At 36.1% G+C, this 12,051-nt stretch overlaps 2 protein-coding genes across 2 annotated transcripts; one reads left to right on the top strand and one right to left on the bottom strand.

The window, feature by feature from the left end:
* Positions 1-18: 18 nt before the first annotated feature.
* rbp1.2 (retinol binding protein 1, cellular, tandem duplicate 2) lies at positions 19-7,067 on the bottom strand. Its single transcript, NM_001114899.2, has 4 exons — positions 6,940-7,067; positions 6,517-6,695; positions 1,436-1,537; positions 19-335 (listed from the first exon to the last, which is right to left on the bottom strand). Exons 1-4 carry the CDS (start codon positions 7,013-7,015, stop codon positions 276-278), a joined length of 417 nt encoding a protein of 138 aa, NP_001108371.1. The 5' UTR covers positions 7,016-7,067; the 3' UTR covers positions 19-275.
* A 3,428-nt stretch (positions 7,068-10,495) lies between these two features.
* Positions 10,496-11,757, top strand: rbp2b (retinol binding protein 2b, cellular). The gene is made up of 4 exons (NM_001002307.1): positions 10,496-10,604; positions 10,745-10,923; positions 11,289-11,390; positions 11,573-11,757. The coding sequence occupies exons 1-4, from the start codon at positions 10,532-10,534 to the stop codon at positions 11,624-11,626; spliced, it is 408 nt and encodes a 135-aa protein (NP_001002307.1). The 5' UTR covers positions 10,496-10,531; the 3' UTR covers positions 11,627-11,757.
* Positions 11,758-12,051: the final 294 nt, after the last annotated feature.

Genomic DNA, 12,051 nt, shown 5'->3' with positions numbered 1-12,051 from the left:
TGTGCAGGTTTTTATTGGATTGAAGGAACAATAAGATGGCGTGCATAAGTTTATCTGTTCTCATTTTGAGTGTGTGTGTGTGTGTGTGTGTGTGTGTGTGTGTGTGTGTGTGTGTGTGTGTATATATATATATATATATATATATATATATATATATATATATATATATATATATATATATAATGGGGGAATGAATAAGACATGATATCTACAATATAAAATTACTACTTAACAATGACTATAAATGGCAGAAAAGATCAATAGGATAAGGCACATCAGTCAAACACTTGTCTCTTAAAAACTTGTTTACACACCACTCCACAGACTCTCATTTCCTGCAAAAAAAGAAAAAAGAATTAAATGAATAATCAATTGTATCATGTATTTAAAAAAAAAATCATAAATACAAATCCAGCTAAATTTGCACAGACCTGCCTCTTGGTTGTATTCTATAGTTCATACAATTTTTGTACTTCAATATAAAGTAAAAATATCAGGGATGCTCCGATCAGGATTTTTGCAGATGATGTCAGGTTCCGATTTCTTGCCGATTCCGAGTACCGATTCTGATTCTTCGAAGCTTTATATAACTTTGCCATTGCATAAAGCGAATTTTCCTTTCAAATATGATAGTGGAGATCACTCCTTAAGCATGCTAAATATAACCCCTAAACATGTCCTTTATAACTGTTTAGTATAATGTTTAAAGCAACTTTACAAAAAATTATAGATAAAACCGATAAACATTAATTTTCTTTTCGGCTTAGTCCTTTTATTAATATGGAGTCGCCACAGCAGAATGAACCGCCAATCTCACCAACATGTTTTACGCAGCGAATACTCTTCCAGCTGCAACCCATTAATGGGAAACACCCATACACTCTTACATTCACAGATGTACACTACTGACAATTTAGCCTATACAATTCACCTATACCACATGTCTTTGTACTTTAGACTCAAACCAGCAACCTTCTTGCTGTAAGGCGAACATGCTACCCACTGCGCTGCCCACTAAATGATTCTATTTTATTATTCGGGTAATATTGTAAAGTGCCTTATATAATATCATATATTTTTAATTATAAAATTGATTATAATTAAGTTGTAAGTATCATAATTGAAAGACCCTGATCTTTTAAACAATAGTTTGAAACAAATTTATTTCCACAGTCAGTAGTAATCGTAAATGAGCACATCGCTTAATAATAGAATATTCCATAGAGTTCTTTAATAAAGTCACTAATTGGATTTCTGCTTGCACACATTTAAAATATTTGTTACTGTAATGTGTGGCTGCTTCAGTATTTGTGTTATCTCATTAACTACACTGTAGACAAATAACGTCAACAACTAACAAGAAGCAGCCAAGTGGAACCTTCCATAACACAACAGACCATGACCTCATTTGAACCTCGTCCTTATGCAAACTTACCACATGTAACTCGTCCCCTTTAACCCACTGCGTCCATCCTCTTCCCTCCTTCTCTCCTTTCTGCACACACACCAACTTATCCTCTTCCCAGTTCACAGTTGTCTAAAAAGCAAGGACAAAAACATTGAGAAAGATGAAGCTGCAACTGACTGACATTTTATTCATTTTTTTTTTTTTTTTGGTCTGTAGCAATAGGAATAGGTTTTTAGCACATGCAAGGAAGAAAAAACTAGTGTCCTCTCCTCTCAGCCTGATGATTCAGCACTACTTTTTCTTGCTTATTAGACCAAAAAAAATCTCTCATCCAGAAAACGTAGAATTCTGCCTTAAGCCTGATTTACACCTTCGCCTGCCACTCCGTCGCGGACTTCCGCTCACTGTGCGCGCACCTCACGAGGTTTTTATACTTTAGGCATTCGCCGGTGAGATTTATTAAAAAAAAAAAAAAACAACAACAACAGAGGGCTGTCAAAAGAAACCCACTGGGTTTTTTTTTGTTTACTTTATTGTAAAAAGTTATCGATACAGCTATGAATGGCCTGAAACAAAAAACAAACATCCTTAATCCGACAACAGACACGCATTATAAACAAAATGTAATAAAAAAAGATTTAAAAAAATAATAAATAAATAAATAACAATAAATAAATAACAAACACCTTGGGGTTTCAGCAAGTTTTGGATCTATTACATCACAAACCCACCGTAAAATCAGACGGATAAACAGAGAAGTATGAAGTTTCCGGAAACTCATTTTTTATTGAATGCTTGAAAAACATAAACAACAAATGTCCACAATCAAACAACAACAATCCAGGGGTTTTTAGTCATTTAATCCAAGACAAGTGCCAAGTCCTTCATTTATATTACTTTTAAGTTTGTTGATCTCTCAATAGACTCAAAATACTATTTCATTTCAGTTTTAAATTCATAAAAAAAGTTTATATATACAAAACTTGCTCTTTTGAATAAAAAAATTTGGCCAACAAAAAAAATCAGGTTTATGAAAGAACTATTATTTTCCTTTTAGCGTTCATGAAAACCAAAGATAACATTCTCATATGTAAATTTAAAGATTACACTTGTCTGGATAAAATCTATGGATCAGTTTAAAGGTAACTTCTCTTATTTTTATTTTATTTATTTTATTTTATTTTTTTTAAAGTGGGGTAATGTCATATCATTAATATTATTGAATTATTCATTTTTTTAAATAATTATTTTTATAAATTATTTAATGGTTAAGATTTTTATAAACATTCAAGATTTTTCTTTATCAAACTTTAATGTATCACTTGCTTTTGTTCATATCTTGAACATTTTTACCTATTAAAGTTTATTAAAAATGAAATGACAACAGAACATGGGTACTCTACAAATGTGTTTTATTATGGCAAGAATAAAAGCAAAAAAGTACACTTACTGAAAAACTACAGATGTTTTTTTATATATATATATATATTTGGCCCGCTCCACAATTGACACATTGCTGTCTGGCTAGTTTCTGTCCTCCACTTGCTAAAAGGCAATAATGGTCCAATAATCCTGACCATTATCACTAATAAAGCCCAAAAAACAGGGCATCAGTATATTGCAAACCGATAGGTTCAAATATCCTTTTCCAGTTATCAAAGAAATAATTTGTTTTCTTAATTATAGTTTTGTAACCATTAAATAATTCTAATTCAAAATTGTAATATATACATCTTTGTAAAACCTGTAAATGCTGGAATACCTGAGTCTCCACTTTTGCCATGGCCTCTTTGGCTTTAACAAACTTATCCCACATGTTTTTTTCCAAATTGTATTACAAAAACTTTCCTTCTTTCCCACTGTTGCAATTTCTAGCCAAGAATTATGGGTTATCTGGTTATCCATATGATCAAGCATGGACGGATCATAAAGATGTCTGTACAGGCGTACTGTTCAGACAAAATCTCTTCAAAATGACTCGTATTCAACTCAAATCAAACTCAGCGCCGTGCAAACTGTTTAATCAAGTCTCAAAAAATGTTGTGCGCTCAGCCGAAATCATGTTTTGCGCACCCAAATCAAAACTCTGTAAACACAGCAGTGACGTCACATTCACTGCGCGCACTCAAGTATAGTATAAGTCGAGTATAAACCAGGCTTCGTATTTATAATATAAATATAATACACTTATTGTAATATAATACTAATACACTTGATGGATGTTAAGTCAGCATCATTAGTCAACATTTTTTGAGAGTGATATTTGATAGCAGCTTGCCATTTGAATGCCACATTTCAAACAAATGTAAAACTTTTTTTTTGTCTAAAAAATGTTGTCAAACTCCAACATCTGCTTTTAAAATCTAACCCGGAAAAGCATTTTCATGCTTTTATGACATGCTTTTGTGAGTGTCCATATGAAGATGTCTGCCCTGCAGCAGGCCTAATAAAAAAACTTCAGTTGGCTCAAAATGAAGCAGCTGGAGTGCTTACTAGAAATATGATCATATTAGTCTGGTTCAGTCAGCATTGCACTGGCTCCCTTTTAAACCTTATGTACAGGGGCGGACTGGCCATCTGGCAATTCTGGCAAATGCCAGAAGGGCCGGACCATTTTTCAAATGTGGGCCGGTATGCTATTTTTAAAAACAAAAAATGTTTTTTTTTTTTTTTGTATGTATCATTTTTACATGCAGGCAGCTTTTATCTCTTGCAAGATGTGAATATAATCCCGGTTTCCCTCACATGTCCAAACACATGTGCTATAGGTGAATTGGGTGGGCCTAATTGTCCATAGTGCATGTTTGTGAATGTGTGTGTAGGGGTTTCCCAGTGATGGGTTGCATCTTGGAGGCTATTCGTTGCATAAAACATATGCTGAATAAGTTGGCGGTTATTCCGCTGTGGCGACCCCTGATTAATAAAGGGACTAAGCCAAAAAGAAAATGAATGAATAAAATGACTGTATGGATAAATTTGTTATAAACGGGTTGTTTTTGTTCCAGTCACATTAAATGTTTAAATATCTATTATATATGGTACAGCTTATATTATTTCACCATCTGTACACCAATATAAGTAGTGAATGTGCGTGTTCGTGGATGGGGCTGTGTTGGTGTGGTAAAGTGGACTGGTGTTGCTACAGTGCCAGGGCTGATTTTTAGTCCCAGTTCGCCCCTGCTTATGTATATATTAAAACCTATTGATTATTTACAAAGCACTGAATGGCTTAGCTACACAGTATTTGAGTGAGCTTCTGTTCTGTTTATTTACTTTCACCTTCTTTAAATAATTCTGGCCAGTGGATTATACATAGAATATCACAACTGATAGCAGGCAGTATAGGTTCTTTTCATATCTGGCACTTAATTTCTGGAACAGCCTTCTTGCACAGTTAGGGAGGCAGACACATTCTGTCAGTTTAGACTAAAGAGGCATCTTTTTGCAGGAGCATACATGTAAAACACAAAACTTTAACATTTAAATCCTTAAGAAATTGTAAGGCTGCATTATTCAGAGCAATCAATACTGTGAACACTTCTCAAAAAGATACTGTAAGAAAAACTGTATCTGTTAGTCTGTCTGTGTTTCCTTTTCCTGAGGTTCACATAATCTTGGTGTTGCTTCATATGTGCTGAACTCGTTCTGGTCTACAGTGAGTGATTTCAGAAGCGGTAATCTTCAGTACCCTTGTTAGTGCACTGACTGGCCTCTATTTAAATTGCACTTGGAGTGGGGTGAGAAAAATTGGAGGGTTAAATTGGTGCCATGATCCAGATAGGAGTAAAGTTGAGTGTAATAGAACCCTGAGAGTAGAACCTACACAAGTGCATCTCACTTCCTTTACCTCAATAGGTATACTATAGCTGTACTGGCACTAAAGGCTGGAACTTTATTTTTCTTTTTAGTGTGTACATCTAAAATATTGGTTCAAATCCCACTTGGGTTGAGTAGAACTGGAGGGCTAACATAGGTGCCATAACTTGGGTGTAGGTGAATGCACTGAAGACAAACTATTAGGAGCAATTTACTAGCAACTGATAATATATTGTCGTTAGTGTCTTGTTAGTAAACCATCTCAATTTCTAGAAACGACTTTCTGAATCAAAACGAAAGTTAGTGACATGACCCAGATGGGGTGAGGGCACCTGAGACCAATTAACAGAAGGTGTGCAAGTAAACCTAGTGATTGAGACTAGAGCAGAGGTGAGCGACAGAGATCCTGAAGGGTCAAGTTAAGTTTTATAAGGGATGGAGCTAAACTTTGAAGAACAGTGAGGCTTAAAGACCAGAAATTACCCACCCTTACAAGGGCAGGGATTTATAGCTTCCTTTTTGGGACGCCTTCCAACCATGCCAGATTTTTGTTTAGGGTTATAACTGTTGAGTAACATTGGTTCTTTGCAAGCTTTCATGGGGAAATAGCTTTCTCCTGTCACTGTGTTTGAAGGAGAGAGAAAAATTAAACTGACAAGATTTAAACCTGGTAAATATCATATGCAATACTAAACATAGGCGATTCCTTTAAAATTCCTGTGCAAGTTGACCTAACATTCCCTGAGCACCAGGTGTTTGCAGCATTAACCTGGATTTAAGATTCAATAGGTCATTGTATGTAAATCCTATTTACAGAACTGGCAATCACCGATTCATCCATCACAATATAACGTGTGTAGGAAAAAAAAAAACTGTTCCCATCTGAGTACAACAGAAGCAAATTGGGGATCCCATGATTTCACCAGCTAGAACATGTTTCAGTCAGATTTAAGGAATATATATTGTGTAAATGTATTAACTTTAAGTTTAAGGCACCAGTCTGCCTCACCTACACTAGAATTCTTTCTAATTATATGGGTAAGTTAGACTTAGAGTTAGATTTCAGGGTAGGGATTGGGATAGGGCCAAGACAAGACGATTTTGGTCAGAAGTGTTGTTCCGGAATCAACAAATATGTTAATCCTGGAGCATGTTCTATCTGTCAAACACTATGTAGCATAGTGCTAACAAACAAAAAAGGTTTAGTTTCCCAGGTAAAGCATTGCTGATCCTATGTTTTTCTTGCTTAGTTGCACTTTTAGTGCTACTTTAAATTCAAGGATGCCACTTACCATGCATTTCCTGTCATCTACACCAACCAAATCCTCCTCAAACTCCTTTCCAACATCAAACTCCATGTCGTAGTTCCTAAATGTGGTTAGAGTCTTGATGTACAAATGATCACCGTTCTGAACAATCTCCTTATCTAGGATGAGGTAGCTGGCAATTTTTCTGATGACAACATTCACATCTGCAAGTTAAATAGATATGGAAATGGTCAGTCTTAGCTGCATATGGTACATGAGCCAATTGTTACTGTAGATTAAAAAAAACAACAGGTCTTGAGGTACTTAAACTTTACAAAATGCATCCACGTATTTCCCTTATTCCAACATGCTATTTTCTGTAAAATCCTATATACCTTGTTCACCAAAGAAAAGTATTTTCACAAGGGTAGAATGAATAAATAAATGTAAAATGAAGTGTAAGCCTACCTAGAGCCTCCATGTATTCATCAAAGTTTTCATTGCTTGTCATTTTCCAATATCCATTCATGTCCACAGGAGACATTTTGGCTGCTTTCTTACGCGTGTCCTCTGCGCTGATGTTTCAACATCAAGGTGCAGGGTGGAATTTCAAATCACAGGGCACAAGTTGTAATCCTAAAGCCAATTAGAGCCTTTGGATTATCTCAAAGAGCATTTACTCATGTCATGGGATGCTTTTCTGTTTTATTTTTGTTGTTGTTGTTGTTGTTGTACAGGAGCTCTGTCAGCAGGAGTGAATTCCAATGCACGATACATCTCATGAACTCATGTCAGTCATTGCAGATGTGTCAGTTTGTAATTGTTTTGATTCTCGGCCTGACAGCAGCACAACAGTCAGTCAAAGCAGCAATCATAAAGCTGTCAAACAGGCCTCCATTTATGCCATACAGAGAAAGAGTGAAGGGAGAATTGTTCAGTGCATGAATAGGAGTTGGAGACCTGTCAGTAATGAGGTCGTTTTGACTTTCCTTCCTGACTAAAAATTACTTTGATGTGCTTACAGGGAAATTAAAAAAAAAAAGATACATAGTCGTTTCAATTTTCTTATGAGATCTTTTCTCGCTGATCATAGCCTAGCCTTTTCTGCCTTTACTACAAGAGAGTGACTTTGTAAGCCAAAAAGAGACAGCAGTTTTAAATATAATTTAAATTATATGAATTTATATCCATCAATCCTTTTTAGGTATTCATTTCATGTATTAATTCCAGACCTCTCAAACACATAGGCTTACTCAGAGTAATACCAAAATATTCTTCCTTTGTATTCTCTTATTCGTCCTACTTTTTCACTGGTCTTTTCAAAGACACACTGTATGGAGCATTCGAGATAAAGTCTGACTCATGAATATATGCTAAGTGCTGGAATAGTTGTGACAGAATAAAGAAAAAGAGTTGCCGTTGGGAATTCTGATCTTCTCGACATCAAACGCTGGAAACTGTTCATGTTCTTCCTGACATATTTCTTCTTATCTTGTCTTCCATGCTTAACAATAAAGTCCAAATAAATTTCTCTGATCACAGAAGCGAAGATCAAATATAATGACGCTGCATAATCCCCCAATCCACTTGCCCCGTTTTCTGGCAGCAGAATCTCAGTGGGTGATAGACTCACAATATTGTTTATGCACTAGGCCAGTTGGCACCTCAGTCAAAACAATGAGAATATGAGCAACAGTAGAATTTTTTTAAAAGAAATAGTAATTTCTTTCTGTTTTACACTTTAAGTTTTCATTCTTCTGCTAAGGACACTTTTGGCACTTCCTTGATCAGTCACCAATCTGCCTCTATAACAGTTTTTAACTCCTTTGGAACACTTTTGGCCTTGAGTGTCACTCTGGCTCTCTATCTCCTTGGCTTTACCATGGTCTCCCCCTCCATTAACTCCATTTGTGCCTCAACTGCAGTCTTTATGTCCTCTTACTACACCTCATTCCCCTGGGTTTGTCAGCCTGCTCCTTCCCTCCGACTCCATGTTGGTGGAACTTGCTTTGCCCCAACATGCTGAGCCCTCACCTTCCCAAGCCTCAGCCCTGTTACCTACCTTGGTCTCCACCTCCATCTGTGTCTCTATCACAGCTGTTGGCTACATCTCATCCCTCCTTCACTCTAATCCTGTCAGCCACCTTTTTCCTTCAGGCTCCACCTTGGTCCTCCGTTGTATCTGCCTGCCTTCCTTCCTAAGCTTATGTCTCAACATACCTCCTTGTATCTGTGTCTGTTGCTCTGCCTTGGCCCTCCAGGCATCCAGTGTCTCCCTATCACTCCACATCATTGGCTCCATTTGCACAGATTGGACCCAATCCGTCTGTGCCCCTGCAACCCTACACTTCTCCATTGCTCATCCCCATGGTGTCTCCACTGTGGCTCATCTCTGCTCTCAACTATTCAGTGGGCAGAAAAATATCATGGTGCATTTGTAGTCCTGTGTTTTGTTCAGTCATTGTCTGGTATTCTTGGTTATGCTTCATCCACACCCCATTGTTGTTCCTGAGTCTCCTGTGTTTCCTAAGTTCTTCGACGTGAGTGTTTATCAATAAATTTATGTGTTTGATAACTTTTGCAATCCTTTTCCTTTCTGCGGGTGCCCAGAGGTGACACCTTGTTTGTCTTTTGCTCTCCATTCTTAATTTCCCCAATGGTTTCTCCATTCATCCATGCTTTGTGTTGTCCTCAAGAGCTCATGACCCCTTCTCTCTTGGATTGTTCTACAGTTTTGTTTATGGAAGTGGAAGTTCTGTTGTGTATATTCTTTTGTTTCTGCTTTGGTTTTCTTTTCCCTTTTCAGTTTCTGTTTTGCCTTCCTAAGTTCTCAAGTTTCATTGGTTGTCGATTAGTTGTTTTAGTTTTTCCAATTCCAATTTATTTAGTCTATCCAATTCACATATACTGCATGTCTTTGGACTGTGGGGTAAAACGAAGCACCTGGACGAACCCCACGCAGACATAGGAGGGACATGCTAACTAAACACAGACTCTTGGTTCCTGGTTCAGCCCGGACTTGAACTAGTGACCTTTTTGCTGTGAGGCAACTATGGTAACTAACCACTGACCTCACATTGATTATTGATTATTTTCCTTGATAAGTTTTAGAATTTAAGCTCTTTGTTTGCTTCAGTTGTCAATTAATCTTTTTCTAGGGCAACTAAGTGGATATGTGTTACGTTTTTTGCAGTGTGAAGTATTAGTATGAAACGGGTAATTACTTTCTTTAAAAACATCATTTTACAAATCTGATTAATGGATGTATACAGTATGTTTGCTTTGCCTGATGTACCTTTTTTAGGTTTTTATTGATCACATTATGTGTATCTAATGTTTTTAAAGATGCATACAAAATGCAGTGTGTGCTTATTCTGAAAATGTGACTGACAATCACTTATAAGGCTTAATAATTTTTTTAGGTAGTGACATGATTATGCAATAGCAAACTTGAGTTGTGCACCCAGCTTTTGATAATGCGTCAACTACTATGGTAATACAGTTAAATACAATGGGACATAACCATGTATTGTAACATCTAATACAAACTTTATCATACAAGTGTCTACACCATATTTTTCCCCAAATAGCTTAGTGTGCAAATGTTTAGTGTTTATTGTTTAGTGAATTTTGATGCACTCAAATGAGCACAGAACAACACAACGCACCTTATATAATGTTTTCTTTCCATGTGCACAGGAAACATTGACTTGGGACAAAACAGTGAGCAAACTCAGCAGTGAGGGTGCAATGGACTCAGGGGTAAAAGAACAAATAATCATTAAAAGATCCCAAAGGAAATAGCAATAACATTGTCTAGTGTCCAGTGATAAGTCATCTATGCAGGTTATCACACTGTATAGTGCTTTGAATATATTTTGACCTGTTTTTTTCAATAGGTTATAGGTAAAGAGGTTTTCTCTTCTCCTATTAGGTCAGAGATCTCTCTTATCATTACTTTGCCCTCTTGCCTCATTGTGTATAAACAGTTAAGTATAAAAGGTTTAGTTCATCACCTCTTTTTGACCACCAGCCTACTGAAGTCCACACAGCAGTAACCATGCCTGTAGATTTCACTGGAAAATGGGAGCTGGAGTCAAGTAAAAATCTTGAAAATTACCTTAAAGCACTGGGTAAGCTGGAAAAGTTATGTAATCAAGTAATCAGAATAGAAAACATATGTGTTCTGTTTTTTAAATAATTATTATGCAGATGTAAGATACATTTAAACTATGATATGCATCATGAAACTGACCAGTATTTAATCTCATAGACATTGACTTTGCCATCCGCAAGATTGCAGTTCACCTCACTCCAACAAAGATCTTTACCCAGGATGGGGACAATTTTGTGATCAAGACACAGAGCACCTTTAAAAACTATGAGCTGAGCTTCACTATTGGAGTTGAGAAAGAAGAATCTACTAAGGGATTTGACAACAGGGCATTGAAGGTGAACTTTTTTCTTCTTTTTCTTTTCATTGCTGTCATATAACGTAACGTTATTTTAACCTGTATTTACCTCATCCGGCCTCCTGGCCATGATCTTAGTCCGTTTGTTCAGTGCTGAAGAGTAAAACAAATAGAGTACACAGCTCAACTTTTACCTAGATGGACAAATACTGATATCATCTGAACATAGCTTTATTATCTACAAATTATACATTAAATATTGTGTTAATAAAATAACAGTTATAGCTCGTCTTTAGAAAACAATTTGAGTAAATATAAATGTTTAATTTTTTTTTCAGTTAATTAAAATCATTAACTTTTTGCAGGCTGGTTTGGGTTTAAGGTTTATTATATATTTTTTCATAGACTCTGGTGACCTGGGAAGGGGACAAATTGGTGGCCGTTCAAAAGGGTGAGAAAGCCAATCGGGGATGGAAACATTGGATAGAAGGAAACAAACTTTATTTGGTGAGCATTGCACATGATAACAACAACCAGATTAATGTGACTTTTTTGGGGGGGTTTAATGAATAAGTTAATCAAAGAAATGAAAGCTCTGTCTCCTAAACCTTATTATTTGCCAAACAATTGCTGTACTACTCTGTGCTCACAAGGAATGCACGTTGACCTCATGATCATTTGACTTGCAGGAGCTGACATGTGAAGATGCTGTGTGCCAGCAAGTGTACAAGCGAAAAGACTGATTTGTGATGTGACTATATGATTTAGGTCCATCAAAAAAGCTGTTAACTTCTCATTTTACTGATGAAAGACTGAAATACATTTCTCTGAATATTTGTTTTCTTCTGTTTGAATAAAGAGAAATGGGAATTTTTACATGTAACTGAATCCGATGCATCTGTAACATATAATACAATGCAAAAAGAAAAAATAGCAGATGTGGTTGTGAGAATTATTCTGCAAACATAATGTCAAAATGTTAACAACTTGTAAATTTTACGGTATTTTATACTTCTGTAATCCAACAGCACACACTGCTGCAGAAATCTGTTTCATAATCACAAGTATTAGAGGTGATAAAAGAAAAATCTATATAAAGAATCAAGTGTAACAAAAATGTAAGCACACAGTCATTCACACAGATATAATATCATCATCATTTAATTCA

The sequence above is a fragment of the Danio rerio genome, chromosome 2 (assembly GCF_049306965.1).
Source record: "Danio rerio strain Tuebingen ecotype United States chromosome 2, GRCz12tu, whole genome shotgun sequence".
Lineage (NCBI taxonomy): Eukaryota > Metazoa > Chordata > Actinopteri > Cypriniformes > Danionidae > Danio > Danio rerio.
The sequence above is the reverse complement of the archived record's forward strand: the minus strand, read 5'-3'. Positions and strand labels throughout refer to the sequence as shown.